We start from the raw sequence: 17,116 nt of genomic DNA on the forward strand, positions 1-17,116 counted from the left end.
CCGGCCCCCATGACATGTACTAGTTATACATGATATGATGCATGCTTACATAATTGACAACTTGTACGTACTTCCAAATTTTACCAAAAATACACGTTAAAAAAAGAAAAATGAGTGGAAGAAAAATCAATTTTTATTATTAAATTTAGTAAGTAATACATTAAATCTATGTAGTAACGTACTCCGAGTGTAATTAAGAATCTCTCATCCTATTAATAATACATATGATAAGATCATTAATTGTAAATATCCTAGCTATATATCTATCTTATTATAGCTACAAATTAAAGCAAAAGAATTAGAATTAATTAGCCTGCTAAACTGAACACTATCCTTGTTGCGGTGGATGGGTTCCCAAGTCCGAAGCCGAGGCTGCATCCTCTTGTCCCTGTGGAATATTTGGAGCAAAGTCCACGTTATCTCTGACCAACAACTCCAGCGCCGCTTGCAACTCAAGATTTTCAACGCTGTTAAGCCAATAACAAGGGTCATCTTCCAATGTTCCACTCCCACCCGCATCCTCACCTAGGCTCACATCATTCTGAACAGCCACGTTCATCCAATCATCCTCACTCTGTGGAAACTCCACGTTCTGACAAGCATACATCGTGTCCAATGCAGCATCACCAAAACCAAACGCGCCCTTTCTCTTCAAACCCTGTGCAATATCATCTTCTTCTTCTTGGTTTGAAGCAGATATTTTGAGGCACTTGTCGGTTAGTCCAAGCCAAGCCTCTTCTTGGATCATGACTTTGGACCACGTGGCACTGTCCTTGGCTGTCATCTTATCTTGCAGGGTCTTTGATTGTGTCACCAACCTTCTGAGTTTATCAAAATCAGGAGATATGTGTTTGATGACTGCAGCGAGGACAGAAACCTTCCAAGCCTTTTTCAAGTCATGGGGCTTTCTGTAAGGAGGTGGGCCGTGTTCTTGGGCCAGAAGGCCTTGTTGGCCCCACCAAACTTCCTCCCCACTGGGCCACCAAGGAGGGGAAAGCCCTCTCTCCAGAGGAAACCTCCTCTGTGGAGGTGCACAGTGTTGCATGAGAGCAGAGAGAAGAGAGCCTAGTGCATGTGGAGTCTTGCAAGTCTTGGAGGAGGTGTATGAAGGAACTTATGTCTAAGTCGTTTTCGAGGAGTGGGAGGTACTTTGAGATCGCCACGGGGGCGTTTTGGTCAAAGCGGATTTGGTCCTTCCACCACTCGCGGAGGCTGTCGGAGTAACTGGACACTGGTTTTCCTTTCTCAGGGATGATGCCGTACACGAAGCCCTGCGCGTTACAGTCCTCCATGATCTTCACCATGTACTTGAGCACCGAGTCTTGTGCGCGTGACATCTTCTTCCTCCTTGACGCCTCTTGTTTCGCTTCCACGTCGGGTTCTTGCTTCTCGCGCTTCTCCTTCAGCTTCTGCAAAAGCACACGGTCCTTCCACATGCGTTTCTTCAGCTGCTCGTAGTCGATGCACTCCTCTTGTTCGTAGGGCTCATCGATTATTTCTTTGTTGATCACCGCCATGATGACTGATTCCGCACCTGAGTGTTGTTCTTGTTCTTGTTCTTGTTCTTGTTAAGTGTGTAATGTGTTTATATAAAGGATAAGAATGAACGAATGCGTGCAAGTTGTAGCATGATCGATCATGATGGAGGAAAATAAATTTATATGAATAGAAGAAGGTGGTGGAATATGGCGGTGGAGATCGAATATAAAAAGATATGAGGACAAGGGAGGCATTACGGAGATGTAGTGATTCATGTGTATGAGCTGGTTTTCGACCAAGGTGCTTCATGATGTAATGCCCAACGTAATGAACGTTTCGCTATATATGGTAATGGATAGGATAAGAACTGAAGGATTGAACGTTTAGTTGTGGATGGTAATGCACAGGACTGTAAATTAATAATAATATATTCTTTAAAGTATTGATATATGTGAACATTGTTTCACTAAAAAAAAAAACTCTATTAATACTTATATATTTAATTTTTCTTTATCTCTATTGTATCACACTAGCTTTCATTTTTTTTTTACAGCTATTATTATACTATCATTTCACTAAAAACGTGTGTGTCGCGTTTTAGTGTTGAAAACGTGTCGTACATCCCAAGACGTCCTTCAACTGCCATGTCCGTGTTTCATAGACGAGAATCCAACAATGTAATTCCTGAACCTGCTTAATGATTTTTTTTAATAGCTTGTTTCAAGGAACTTATTACGGAATGTAAAAAATTGAGTTCTGAAATTTAAATTTTAAAACCATGAAAGAAGATATATTAGATTAAGATTTTAAAAGATTATTTTAATATTTTTATAAATTTAAATTACTTATTATGACTAATCATATTTTTTTAAAGTCTTTTAACAGTGGATTGTCTAAAAGTCATCAAAACTAAAAGAAATTGAAAAAGTCATCAAAATAAGTAATCAATATAGTCTTAAATTTGTAAAATATCAATAGTTTTAAAACAAAACTAAAATGTAAAAGAACAGAGGAGTGCGAAGAAGGATATTATTGTTGCAGTAATGGAAAAAAAAGAAGCTATATGGCTAGCTGCTCTGATCAGTGTGAAGTAAAGTTAGACGGAAGATGAAAATTTCTTCATTTACTTTATATTAATGGAGTTGAAGCATACGTGATTGGGAAGGTTCTTCCTTAAAGCAAACTCACCCATATTTCAAAGCTTGGAAGAATACATGTTCCTACTCTCCTTCCTCATTGATGATGGATTACATTCTCCATCAGATTATCACGCCTCCACTACGGCGTTTTGTTTTGAATCGCTTCCTATTTCTAGTCCACTTTTGCTCTTGTTCAAAACTCTCTGCTGCTCCCACCCAGAATACTCCTCATATGGGATTGTTTATCCCATTTTACCTTCCATCCCTTGCCCACAAAGACGCGACGCGTTTATGCTTGACGATGCATGCAACTATGTCATCCCCAACATCCCAAAAAGAGTGTGAGGTGAATTTTAATAATTTTAAGGATAATTTTAAAATAATATAAATGATTAATAAATTTAATATTATTAATTAAATTAACCAATTTACTTAAATGCTATAAATTAGTAAAAAAAAATTTATAATCAGGAATGACCATAATAATGTCAAACTTATAATTTATTATTATTATTATTATTATTATTATTATTATTATTATTATTATTATTATTATTATTATTATTATTATTATTATTATTATCACTAGCAGCAATAAAAGTTCTCATTTACAATTTCTTTTAATATTAATAAAAAATATTTTAATATTACACTTTTTTTAATTTTGTAAGGAAATATTTAATCTTTAAATAAATAACACGACTTTAAAATTACTTTAACATCATAAAATTAAAATCATTTAAAAATATTTATATTAGGAAATATATTAACAATTATATAATATTTTTTAATTATTTAATTTTACCAAATAATTTAAATTAATAAGACAATTTAATTTTTTTAGAATTTAATTAAATGTTCTAATCATGTAAAGGGATAAAATAATATTAAGAAACTTTGTAACTTGTCTGATTGCCTCCACAAGTACATTTGCACATTAAAACTTTACCTGAAAATTTAGTTTTGTAAATGCGTTTGATTTGTGTAAATTTAAGGGATAAAACAACACATTATTTAATTTGAAAAATATTTTTATTTAAAGATTAATTATGAATCTTAAGTGACGGAATACTAAAAATAAATATATCTTATTTATATATTTTATATATAAGTAGTATCAATTAATTTTTTTGAATGATCCTTAATCTATTTTATACCTGAACAACATTTGAATCCGTCTCATTATAATTTGGATGAGAGTGTTACAATATCATCTTTAATAATAGTTTGTTTTGTTAGTTACTTCACCACCCTTTTCATACATGCATGCATTGTGACTCTCCAAAATCTATGTAGCCAACCCATAACGGCACTGATACGCATAAGGGTTTTGTCATAATAATTTAGAATTTTGGACTTTGCATTTGATGACTTTAACCCACCCATCCACCCTCACTCACTCCTTCCTTGTCCTTCACTTCTGAACAAAGTTAAACAATCACTCCTCTGCTTTTGTCCCAGCCCAGTGAAATCTCAACCCAACATTTTATAATTCGTACATCATCAACAATTATTTGCCTTTGTTTTCGCTACATGGGTCCAACCTTCTTGTCTTGTCCACTTTTTTTCTCCCAACCATGTTTCAAGGGGTCAATGGTCACAAGTTGCTATTGAAAAGGATGTTGCTATAGCGGTACAAGGTTGCAAACAAAATAATGTTGGTGTTGTTGGACAATCAAATTCAAAGTACAATAAGAAGGATCTAACTGTGAACGCTGAGAGGGAAGATCCTTCTGAGTTCATCACTCACAGGGCTAAAGATTTTCTTCCTAGCATTAAGGTTATAGAGAATCGGTTTGTACGAGCTTCTGAATCTGGTAGGGAGGTCTCAAGGTTATTGGAGGCAAACAAAATCAAGGTTGGATATTATGAGGCAAAAGGTGCTTGTTACTTACATTATTCTTTTTTAACAACTATTGAAGTGAGCTATGAATTTTGTATGTAGTGTGTATTGTGTATAATAAACCTGGATAGACTTTAAGTCTAAATAATAATCTTATTATGGTAGGGAAATCATCTCCCACGATTTTGCTAGCGGCTTTTATGTTTGCTTGCTGCGATCAAAAGGGTACACCTGTTTGCCAAGGTAATGTTCTAGTTCAATTCTGTTAATAGACACGGATTTGTATTAATTAACTTCTTCTGAAAGGTTTAGCTATGAGCATTACAACGTTAATGGTTTGGTTTTGCCATTTTTCTAGGCAGAGTCAATTAAATACGTAAATTAGGGATTTTATATTTTACCCTCTTAAAGGTTTTCAGACCCTTCATTATATTTTACGAGATCAGCCATATCTTTCTAAATGAAATGTTAACTATTGTAAGCAAAACACAAGCTCAAAATATTAAGTAGTATTACAACCTTGACTTTAATTTAATATAGTTGGGTATTTGGTTGAGAGTTATTGTGCATTCTGTTGGTTAATTTCTGCCATCTGTAGGATAGACTAATATGTATCTTCCTTTGTGCAGAACCTGCACAGAAGATTATTAATTGGAAGAGGGCATTATCTTCTCAATCATCCTCAGTCAGGAACCCATTAGTTACAACATCGAAGGAATATATATTGATAATGGAAGCGACTTTGTTGAAGAACCCTGCATGATTGCTGGAAGCCATTCGTGCACCCTTGACAGAATGTATGCGTGGGAGAGAAAACTTTACGTTGAAGTAAATATTACACAATCAGCAAAATATGCTTGATAATTAACATCACATGATTATCCTAGTATGCTATTTTACATAACAAACTATTGCTATGTATTTTTCTGTTCATCTTCTATGTTTTCTTTTTCTCTCTCTTCATATTTCCATTTATCTTTTTCAACAGTAGGTTTGATAAGGTTTTCCATAAGCATTAGATATAGCTGCTAACAACTACTTCCTCCTCTAGATTATTCTAACTCCTCTAGATTATTCTAAAAATTAGAGAAAAAAATTTGTCCAAAATATGTGATTTTACAAAATTAATACTTAATTAAATATTTTTTTAAGACTGTCCTTAACCAATATTTAGTTAGAGTAGTGTATAAAAAGAGTAAATGAGTCATTAATTAGAGAAAAAAAAGATATATTAGGAATTTACTTAATATATTCTTTAAAATTCAACAAATTAATTACATTTTTTAATACCTGTGCCATAACCTTTAAATGTCATATAATCTAGAATGAAAGTAGTAAAAGGTGGAAAGAAAGGAGTAGCATATTTGCATTTAGAGTTCAATGATTCTAAAGTTTTCTTGATGATCTTATATTTGTTCAGTCCCTAGAATAAGCAGCTAGGGCCTAGGTCTATATGTTTTAATAGAATTTAACAATTTTTCTAGTCGCTCATCAACTGGTTAGATGTATTGCACATCCTATTTTGTGTGTTAAATCCCTTATCCTGTTGACATTAAATTTCCTATTGGGTTGTTTGGAGGCTGGTGAGTTCACAAAAAAGAAGTTTGATAAGAAATGTGATCAACTAAGGCATCAATTCTCAAAAGATGCAGGCACTAAAGTGATTGACAAAACTCGGTCAGTAGTAAAGGATTTGCATTCGCAGATAATAGTGGCTATTTATTTTGTTGATTTGATATCTAAACGAATTGAGAGGATGAGAGATGAAGAATTGTTCTCACAACTTTTGGAATTAACTCAACGGTAAGAGAAAGTGATAGAGTGGACTAAGCTATCAACACTAACAACTATAAGATAAGTAAATTTTCTTCTCTGCCTTTATTCATTATTCATGCAATATTTATAGATGATTGAATTAGATACAATGGTCTGTTATTGCATAATGGAAAGATCTAATTTTATGATATCTTTAGGTGGTTGTAACAAAGTCCTAACAAACTACAAACAGAGTAGTGGGAAAATGGACAATGTCAAACGTTCTATGCAACACTACCAGGCCCACTTCACACGTAATCACTAAGGTAAGTTGGCCTTGTGTTTATCCTCTTGGGTCTGCTACTCTCTGTGCTTATATTGTTGCTATTAGAAAGTTTGGAAATTTCCACATTTGTGATGCTGAACCTGAAACTTTACCAGCAGTCTGCTATACTTGATAATTAAGTGTTAGTTTGTTCTAGTATTGGCTTATGAAAATGTTAGCAGTGCCGGTTGATGAGGATGTGGAAGGCTATTCTTGATTGTCATCATGCACAATACATTACTATCTCTTGGGCTTATCATTCAAGGAACTCAATGAGAACCTTGGAAGGAGATAATGGCTCAGCTACTAGAAGAATCTGAGTGCTTTGGCCTAAGCTTTTCTAACTGGATCAACCACCACATCTCATACATTGAAGCTCTCAATGTATGGCTACAAAATTGTATACTACAACCAAGGGAACGTTTCAAGAGCAGAAAACCCTTCTGCCCTCTCCGTGCTTTGGCTCCACCTATATTTGTTCTTTGTCGAGATTGGTGTGCTGGGATTAAAGCTTTGCCTTCTGAGGAACTAAGTCACACAATTAAGAACTTTGTGTCTGATCTTCGTTGCATGGTAGAGCAGCAAGATAAAGAGCTTCATGAAAAACAGAATTCAGCTGTTGCAAGCATTGGTGGAGAAACCGAGAGCAAAACTAATGAGGATAGTGAAGATGATTCTTTACATTTGTGTTGCATACATGCAAGTTTAACCAAACTTGTTCACCAACTCACTAAATTTTCTGAGGCATCATTGAAGTCGTATGAAGATATCAGACAAAAAAGTGAAACAGCTCAAACCGCGTATCATAATTGCATGTCTATCAGGACTGGCAAAATTCGATCCTCAAATATTAACTTCCTGTTCTTACCTAAAATTAATAGAAAATCTAAGATGATCTCTTGATTTAGTGCGTTTGCTCATTTTAATTCTCTTTTGGCAACATTGTCTAGCTCTTTCAAATGCACCTAGTTTTATTTTAATCTTAGTGTATTTTTGGTTTTTACCTAAATTTTATCTTTCCTAAGGGAACCAAACATATCTTGAACATGGGTTATGAAGAACGTGATCAGCTAAAGGAGTGGATGGCAAAAATTTATGCCCTCCCGAGTTCGATTTCATTAACAACCAATAAATGGTTTTCCTCAAATTTTTTAGACAATTCTGGAGAAGATTAGCAAACAACCTTCTTTTGAAAAGGTTAACTCGGCTCTATTTGGAATGGGAAGCTACGAATCTCATGACCTGAATTGACTTATTCCAGCATGTTTGGAAAACTATTTAGAGGTAAAGGAATTGCATTTGGAATGTGAAACGTATAACTATTAGCTTCTTAAAATCACATTCAAAATGTGGAACCAAACATGCTATTCATGCAATGTATTCTTAAAAACAATATTTTTTTTAATCGGCAAAATAATAAATATATTGAATAAAGGACAGAGATGGGTGCCCAAAACCATAAACAGGATCATATGAAAAGTAACCAAAAAGAGAGCCGATGTTTACCAATTATTAGCATAAGATATGTAAATAATTGATAACCAAAAGAATATTAATCGTGCCAGGGAGTGATCTCCTTTTGTTTTTGGTAAACAAGAGTCTAAACTTACTTATCGTTGAAGTACAAGTATCAGCTGAAATTCGAACGTAGAAATAAGAAGATTGATCAGAAGAAAAAATATATAAACACCTTCAAAAGAAGATTTTTAGTGTGTTATAAGCATCTCATAAATGCTCATTATTTTTGTCTATAAAATCCATCAAAAGTACTCGTAGGATTTTGTATAACATGTTCCATAAGAATGCACAGAGATTCTCAAAAACAAAAAAGAGTGCACGTAATAATTTTAGTGTGTTTTTTGTATTCTTTGGCCCGTGGATCGACGAATATTCAATGTTCACATGAAAAAGTAAAAAATAAATGTGTACTTATAAAAATTATAAGAATTAAAGATTTTCAAAAAAAACTTTAGGACGTATCAATGTAATTAATTCTTTGGTTTACTATAAATATAAAAGTTTAGAATATAAAATAAAATATAAAAAATAATTTTGTTAACATATAATTTATTATGTGATTTATTGAAAATATTTATAAGATAATATGTACTCTCCTCCAATCTCAAATATAAAAAAATAAAAAAATTATTGGTCTCAAATATAAAAAATTAATTAATTTTATCTTATTTAATACTATTATCTTAAAAATATTCTTTATTAGTTGAAATTTTAGTTCTAATGACATTTTTTTTATTTCTAATATTAAATTCCAATAAAAGATAAGTTAAGAAAAAAATTAACATTTAATTGAGATTGATGTAATAAATATGATCCTTAATAATTTTTTAGGCTAAATTATAACTTTGGTTTTGTTTTGTAGATCCACAATTTTGGTTCCCTTGCTTTTTAATTTAACATATGATTCCTCTAGTTTATAAATTGATGATTTTGATCTCATGATAGATTATTAACTAATTAATATAATTATTGAAAATATTAAATTAATTATAAATTAAATAAAAAATACTAATCATTAAAAAAGTTAATAAGAGACTATTAATATTAGTGCGGTGTTATTATTGGTAAAGTCATGTGTATAGAAGAAGAGAAACACACTATTGTAGAGAATTAAAATTAATAATTTTTTATTAAATTTCTTAATAATTAATAATTTTAAGTAATTTATTATTAACTTAATAACTCAATTGATAAAAATTATTTATTAATAATCTATTAAGATATCAGAATTATCAATTTATAAAACTGAGAGGCTAAATATTACAATTAAAATTTAGAAAATTAGAAAGATCAAAATTATAAATTTAAGAAATTAAAAATTACAATTTAAACTATTTTAATTAATGTGAATCAATTTTTTTTCTTACATTTGAGATCAATATGTCCTTTTATTAAAATTGATAATATTAACTGTCAACTTTTTTTAAAGATAACATTTTTTCTTGCCACCGTGACCATTGACCAATGCGATTGCGTCCGACGTTAGTTTTCAGGAAATATAAAGCTTATCATTAGCGTGGACAATTCTTATTGTTTAAAAAAGTATCACTTTTAATTTATTATATTTTACAAATTTTTTTTAATATATTAAGTTTTTAAAAATTTTATGTTTTTAAAATTTTTCATTTTAATCTTATTTTTTAATTTTCCGTTAGAAATATTAGTTAAAAATATTAATGTTATGTTAACTTTTAAATTTTAAAAAAGGATCAAAATTATATATTTAAAAAAAATTAAAAATTAAAATGAAACTTTTAATACTTAATATATTAAAATGAAATAAGTATAAACAATGAATTAAAAGTAACATTAAATCTTTTAAAATAATTAACTATATATAATGACATCTAATAATTCTTATTATTTTTATTTTATTTCTTAGAAAAATAAACAACTAAAAAATTTATCATCTCTTTCAATTTTTTTAGATTTAAAAAGATAAAAAATAAAACATCACATAGATAGAATGATGCCAGCACATAATTTCATCTGAAGCATAAAAAAATTCTTATACTCTTTACCAGAAAATCAAAATATTTCATATATCTATGCTATTGGAAACATGACTTTAACTTGTCAAGGATCTGCCAGAAAATCACGATATAACTTTTTGTGAGATTTATGAGCAAACACCTCCCCATCTCACTTGCACAATTGTTTGCAATTTAGAAATCGGTTCCCTAAGAACCTATCTCTCACTAGTTTTTTTCTTTTTTTTTAAAGAAACCCAATTTTTTTAGTTTTTTATTTAGTTTTTTTATTTTTTAAATTTTTTTCTTTTTTTTCCTTACAGTTTTTTATAAAAAAAAATTAAGTGGTTTTTTGTTTTAATTTGTTTTACTTTTTTATTTTACTAATTTTTATATATTAATTTATAAAAATATAATTTATGTAAAATAGTATTTAAGAAAAATACATAGACTTAAATACACTAGATAAATTATATTTTATAAATTAATATGTATAAATTAGAAAAATAAAAAAGTAAAACAAAAAAAACCAATTAAATTTTAAAAAAAATTGTAAGGAAAAAATAGAAAAAAGAATTTAAAAACAAAAAAATTCAAAGAAATAACAAAAAAATAAAAAACCAAATAAAAAAAAGCTCTGTTTAGAAATAACTATTTTTAAAGTGAGTTTTTTTTATAAAAAAACCCAATTTAGAAATTGATTCCTGTAAATTGATTTCTAAACTAGGTAAAAAAAAAAATCACACTTCAAAAATTGATTCTTGGGAAATTGATTTTTAAAGTGTGTTTTAAAAAAATAATAATATTGTGTAAGTGAGAAATCAGTAGAGAAAATTGATTTCTCATCTTGTATAATATTTTGTATCATTCATGTAAATATTTTTCTACTTATATTATTTGGATAAATATTTATTTTATTTGTATTATATGGGTAAAAAAGTCTTTATATTTAACCCTTACAACAAGTCATCATATCTTTATCATTTTTAATAAGAGAAGTGTAGGTATCATTCTCTTTGACATATCTTTATCATTAGTTAGAATTTATTAAAAACCTCAAAGTTTGACAAGTTTTATTTCTCAATTAATATTTCTCTCTCCTGAATTTATTGAAAATTAATGATTTTGAATAAATTATAATGAATTAAATATAGTATCCAAAAGAAAATATTCAAGAGAGTATCTTTAGCCCTCCTCTTTTTAATAATATAACCAATGTAAGAAATTTTTGTAACACATTTAATAAGTGAATGAGAATCACTTGGCCATGATTCTCTCGCTTGCATCTTACGCACTTATAGCTCACGCACAATGGTGTTTCAACGTTTAAGTTAAGATTAGACTTCATTTATTTATAGCCATCATTTTCTTCGCCTCTTAGCTATCACAAAAAAGAAAAATATATTCATCATGCAAATTTCAACGCTCCTCCAAACCAAAACCAGTTCTCAGTACATCAGGTCAAGGTGCACATAGGACCCACTTTAGTTAAATACGTAGGTTAATTCAAGCATATATATATATATATATATATATAAAGTATATGTTCATTTAATAAAAAATGAATATATGTTCATTTTCGATTTATTTTCCATTTGAATATACAGTATCGTCGATTGAATCAATTCCTTTAAGAACCCTTCTCGATCCGTCTTTGAATTTTTGCTGAATTACTTTCATTATTGTAACAAAAGAAAATTCAGTATTGATGCCCTCTCCTTTTGACAATTAATTTTCCAATGAATTACGCTGAGGTTCTGGTTGGTATAATGTAACGGTTTTGGTATATTTAAATTATATGAAAAAAATATAGATAATGTAATTTTCTTTATAGTAAACAGAAAAAAGAAGGACAAAAAGGAGAGAAAATTTGATTTCGAGGAATAAATTAAACTTCAAATTTCTCTTTCTCTTTACTATCTCTTATTTTACTTCCACCCTGCCAAATATATAAATCCTTAGAGTCTAGCCAGTTTTTCTAGCCGTGCATATAAAAATTGTAGGAAATTATATAAATTTATATTTGGGTCTTAATAGAATATAATTTTTTAATTTTTAATTTTTATAAGTATAGAATTATTAATTAATGTTTTTATAACCATTTGATTTTTAACACTCTCCCCATAGTTATTAATTCAATCAATATCTTGTATCCAAATTAATCTCATATAAAATCTAAAAAAATAATTTAGATTTCAATAATTAAATAATTACAAGTATTATTAGTAGCATTTTATCAACATCACATGCATAGATAAAGATCAAACTTTTAATATAATTTAATACTTCTACATTTTTTCCCAATAGCTTTAATTTTGAAAAAAAAATCACAATCATCAATATCAAATTAATACTCACTAATCCTTAATGTTTAAAAATTAATATATATATATATATATATATATATATATCATTTTTTTTCTAATGATCCTCATTTAATTTTTTTAATTATTGAGGTTCAAATTAGAAATAAATGCTAAAGTGTATTCACATTCTAAAATTTGATGAAATAAAGTATCAATAAAATAAAAGAAAGTAAATTAATTAAATATGTAAATAAATAAAACAATTGCCTATAAAAAATGTATATAAAACAATAAAAAAAATATTTCTTTAATAAAAAAAAACTATTTTTTTTATCATTATCATTTTAATACAGTAACTAAGATGTAATTCACTCTAAACATTTTTTGGATAACTTGGCTGTGCTTGTGAGAAGATAGGGCCAATCCCATTAGAGAGCAGAAAGGACAAAAAATCTAATATTAAATACTAAAGGTTGACATTTCGAGGGCACCACACACCACATGTTTCAGCTAAGCTTAGCCCAATTATAAAAGGACGTGTGTCCAACACATCTATTAGGTGGAGGTGATATGTGGCAATCGTCATGTGATGGCCTCCACACGTGTCAGCTTTGCATAGGATAACCATCATCGAATAAAGGAATCATCATTGAAGTTGACGATGCAAGTAATTAACTATTAATTAAACAAGAAAAGAGCGTGATTAAAGCAACGAGTAAGGAAGGAACTTCGAGGCACCTACACACTCAAACCCGTGGGCGCCAACTAGAGTATATAAACCCACCGAAGGGTTACCACCAGAATGCAAGAGTGAAACTGCCAAAAAGTGAGGCCACCCCAAAAACAAAGTGAGATTATAGGAAACAAAAATTTCTTTGCTTAATACTAGTTCCTCCTTTCTCCTAGCCTGGTAGTCTTTTGAAAATTCTTTATCTTGATCACATAATTTTCATTTTGAACTTGAAGAAAGTTTTAGTGTATTTTTTTTTCCTTAAAGAAACAGAACATATCCTGTTCTTTCTTTCTCTGTTTGCATTTTTGTTCACTTCTTTCTTTCTTTCTTATTATCTAGTTAAGCATGACAACATTTATGGACATGTACAACACTACTAGTAGCATCATGACACCGGATTTCTTAGACCAGTGTAGTGATCAAGAGCTGATGAAAGCACTTGAGCCTTTTATGAAAAGTGATTCATCTAGCACTACTTCCTCATCAATAACAACATACCCTTCATTCTCTTCTTTTTCTTCTTCTCCCAACTTGTCCTCAACAACATGGAGCACCCAATTTTGCTCCTCAAGCTACCACCAAAAGGGTCCAACTCCAACCCAAGCTAGTTCCTTCAAACTGAACCAACTCACCCCATCACAAATATTTCAAATTCAAACCCAAATCCAGGTTCCACGAGCCCAGTTTCTCAGCCCAAAGCCCATTACCATGAAACACGTGCGGGCTTCTTGTTCTAATTCAAAGGCCACGAAGCTTTACCGTGGGGTGAGGCAGAGACACTGGGGCAAGTGGGTCGCTGAGATCAGACTCCCTAAGAACCGCACACGTCTCTGGCTCGGTACATTTGAAACCGCAGAGGAAGCAGCTTTGGCTTACGACAACGCAGCGTTTAAGCTAAGAGGAGAAAACGCGAGGCTCAACTTCCCTCACCTACGTCACCATGGAGCGCGTGTGTACGGTGAGTTTGGGAACTACAAGCCTCTCCCTTCTGCGGTTGATGCGAAGCTCCAAGCCATTTGTCAAAGCTTAGGGACCAAATTGCAGAAACTGAAAACTGATCAAAACCCTGTTGTAGATGCAAAGGTTAAGAAGACATCGAAGTTCGAGGATTTTAAGATTGAGAACCGAACATCATCATCCTCGGCGTTGTCGGATGAATATTCTTCTTCTTCTTCTTCGCCCGAATCCGATATTACTTTCTTGGATTTCTCGGATTCTTGTGAAACAACATGCAATCTTGGGTTGGACTTGGAAAAGTATCCTTCCGTGGAGATTGATTGGGCAGCTTTATCTGAGTCATGAATGATGTTAGTGGTTTTGTCTTTGTTGAACGGTTTAATGATTTGATGTGTTTTAGGTTTTTTTTTCATGTGTCTTGGGCAGCAGCTGCAACGAAATTTTTTACCGTTGAAGCAGTTGCTATGCTGAGTCAGGTTGCTAACTTTAGTGTACTGCTGTAGATAGATGGGTCACAGCGGTTTGGTTATTATGGTTTTCTTGGTCTGCTGGTATTTTTTATTCCTGCATGACCAAGCTAGCTTCAACTCTTTTTTTTCTTTTTAAATTGATAGAAAACAAGGTAGCTTCAACTACTTGTTTGTAGTTCGAATGTAATTTAAGTGCCTTAATGCAAGTTTTGGAAGTTCTTGTAAATCACAGGGCATGTGGCAGTCTTTTATTCATAAGGAAAATAATTTAATTGAAATTTGAAATATAATGATCGTGTAATGATTTTTTACACAATCAATTAATCATTGTTATATTTTTTAAAATATTGATTTTATTAATAATTTTTTTAAAAAAAACAACATAAGGAAAAAATATATTATATTATTTAATTAGTTAATAGTGAAAACTATTAAGTTTTTTTAATTTTTCAGGTTGCCCTAATTGACATATTGGTTAAAAATCAGGAGCCGTGGAAAAAATCAGGACAAATATTGTCAATATTTTCATATATTAATTTGTCTCTGTAATTTTCAATATTATTTGCAATTTTAAAAGATGCTGCGTACCAGGGCTCCCTTTAAAAGTACATGCAGGTCCTGCAGAAAAGTTTTTCTGAGGTATTTTATTATCAAGTTTATTTATTTTCCAGTAAAAAAATGATCAAGTTTATTTTCTATGGTTAAATTTTTTATACAATCACAAAAGTGACTACAGAGAATTCACATCCCTAAATTGATTGTACTTCGGCCCATCCAAACAAGTTAAACAAGTTAATGATCTTTTTCGACAAAATCAACAATTCATTTTATAATTCATACTCCCCCGTCTCATCGGGGGATAAAAGAAAAAGAATTGTGAAATATTAATTGTTTTTTTCATTTATATCTTTTATAATATTAATAATAAAAAACAAAATTTATAAATAAATTAAGAATAATCTAATATTAATTTTATAAAATTATTATTTTCTTTCATTAATTTTTTTTAATTTATATAAAATAAATTATGACAATTATTATTTTAAGACAGAAGGCTCACTCTTGCCTATCTCATACAAAGCAAGGGTGTTGTTGAAAGATGTACTATTTATTATTGGCAATTAAATTAGTTGAAATTTGAATGTGTATGTTACTAAGAAATTCATATCTACAGTGGAAAATTTAAAAACATAAGAAAAAGTCCAAAAACCTAAGACGCTAGAATGGAATTTGAATCCTGCACTCCCATATATTCTATGCTCCTCATTTCTATTTGAAAATACCAAGCTGCCATTACCCAACCACCTTTCTCTTTACGACTTCACCTTCTTTATGACAACCTCGTGGCCTCCTCTTCACGAGTCACGCCATTGTAGAATGTCCTCCCCCATCTCCTTCCTTCGCATGTTGCCATTGAAGATAATAATGTGATTTAGGATATGATGTTTTATCTTTTGGAATGACGATAATTATGAAATATTTTTTATTTTTAACCATTATTCCAAAACCAATATAGTAGCCTTAAGAAATGATCATTCTAGAGTATAGATTGAATTTCAGAATAGGCTTTTCACACTATATAAAATGTTTTTTATTTTCAACTATTATTTTTTATTGTTAAGGAATAAACATTCTAAAAACTTTTTTTTATTGTTATGAACATCTAGTCTAGAAGCTAATTTTTATTATTAGGGAACACCTATTCTAGAAGCTATTTTTTTTTCTGTTATGAAACACCTATTCATGAAGCCATTTTTTACTATTATGAAACACATTTTGAAAGACGAAAGTTATTTTTTATTATTACAGAATACCTATTTTGGAATCTAGATTTTTACTTTTATGAAACACCTATTATGAAAGTTATATTTTACTATTATGGAACAAGTATTTTGGAAACTATTTTTCATTGTTATGAAACACCAACTATTCTGGAAGTTATTTTTTTCTGTTAGGGAACACCTACTCCGAAAACCATTTTTACTATTATGAAACTCATATCCGGAAGATGAAAGTTATTTTTTACTGTTATGAAACACCTATTTCGAAAATTATTTTTTTATTATTGTGAAACATCATTCTGAAAATAATTTTTTTACTATTATAAAACACTTATTTTAAAAATTAATTTTTTATTATTACGAAACACATATTTCAAAAGGTGAAAAAACAGGAGTCATGACATTGTGAAGAGGGTGTCGGGGGAGAAGGTGGCACCGGAAAAATCATGGGTGGGAGCTGCCTTCGGGGATTGAATGATTTTTGAATGAGGGGTTGAAGAAAGAGGTGCCAACTCATTAAGGATAATATAGTATTTTGAAATTAAAATAAGGAGAGCAGGGTACACATAAAAGTGCTGGATTCAAATCCTCACGAAAAATTCACATGTAAATAGTGAAAGCATTATGGGTTCTCGACCCAAAAAGGAGTATCGATCATAGGCTTGGGAAACATACTGCAACTCCCATTGGGCTAAAGCATCCTGCAACCCATAAAAATCAAGCAACACCCCTTTTATATAATAGATCCATGATGCAATAGCTCTTCTTTTTAATCCTTAAAGATTATTGTAGGAAATTAATTTCTTCCCTGCCTCACAAGAAAATATTCTTGGAAATTAA

At 30.5% G+C, this 17,116-nt stretch overlaps 3 protein-coding genes and 1 pseudogene across 3 annotated transcripts; 3 read left to right on the forward strand and 1 right to left on the reverse strand.

The window, feature by feature from the left end:
• Positions 1–193: 193 nt before the first annotated feature.
• On the reverse strand, positions 194–1,777 carry LOC114382000 (annotated as a pseudogene).
• A 2,417-nt stretch (positions 1,778–4,194) lies between these two features.
• LOC114381772 lies at positions 4,195–6,723 on the forward strand (the record flags this gene model as incomplete). The annotated part of the gene is made up of 3 exons (XM_028340989.1): positions 4,195–4,498; positions 4,627–4,704; positions 5,091–6,723. Coding segments are annotated over 3 exons (516 nt in total), but the record flags the coding sequence as incomplete, so codon positions are not given.
• A 4-nt stretch (positions 6,724–6,727) lies between these two features.
• LOC114382063 lies at positions 6,728–7,448 on the forward strand. The gene has a single exon (XM_028341295.1). The coding sequence runs from the start codon at positions 6,836–6,838 to the stop codon at positions 7,442–7,444; it is 609 nt and encodes a 202-aa protein (XP_028197096.1). The 5' UTR covers positions 6,728–6,835; the 3' UTR covers positions 7,445–7,448.
• A 5,679-nt stretch (positions 7,449–13,127) lies between these two features.
• LOC114380720 (ethylene-responsive transcription factor ERF060-like) lies at positions 13,128–14,721 on the forward strand. The gene has a single exon (XM_028339732.1). The coding sequence runs from the start codon at positions 13,414–13,416 to the stop codon at positions 14,368–14,370; it is 957 nt and encodes a 318-aa protein (XP_028195533.1). The 5' UTR covers positions 13,128–13,413; the 3' UTR covers positions 14,371–14,721.
• The last annotated feature ends 2,395 nt before the right edge of the window (positions 14,722–17,116 follow it).

The sequence above is a fragment of the Glycine soja genome, chromosome 13, assembly GCF_004193775.1.
Source record: "Glycine soja cultivar W05 chromosome 13, ASM419377v2, whole genome shotgun sequence".
NCBI classification, from domain to species: domain Eukaryota; kingdom Viridiplantae; phylum Streptophyta; class Magnoliopsida; order Fabales; family Fabaceae; genus Glycine; species Glycine soja.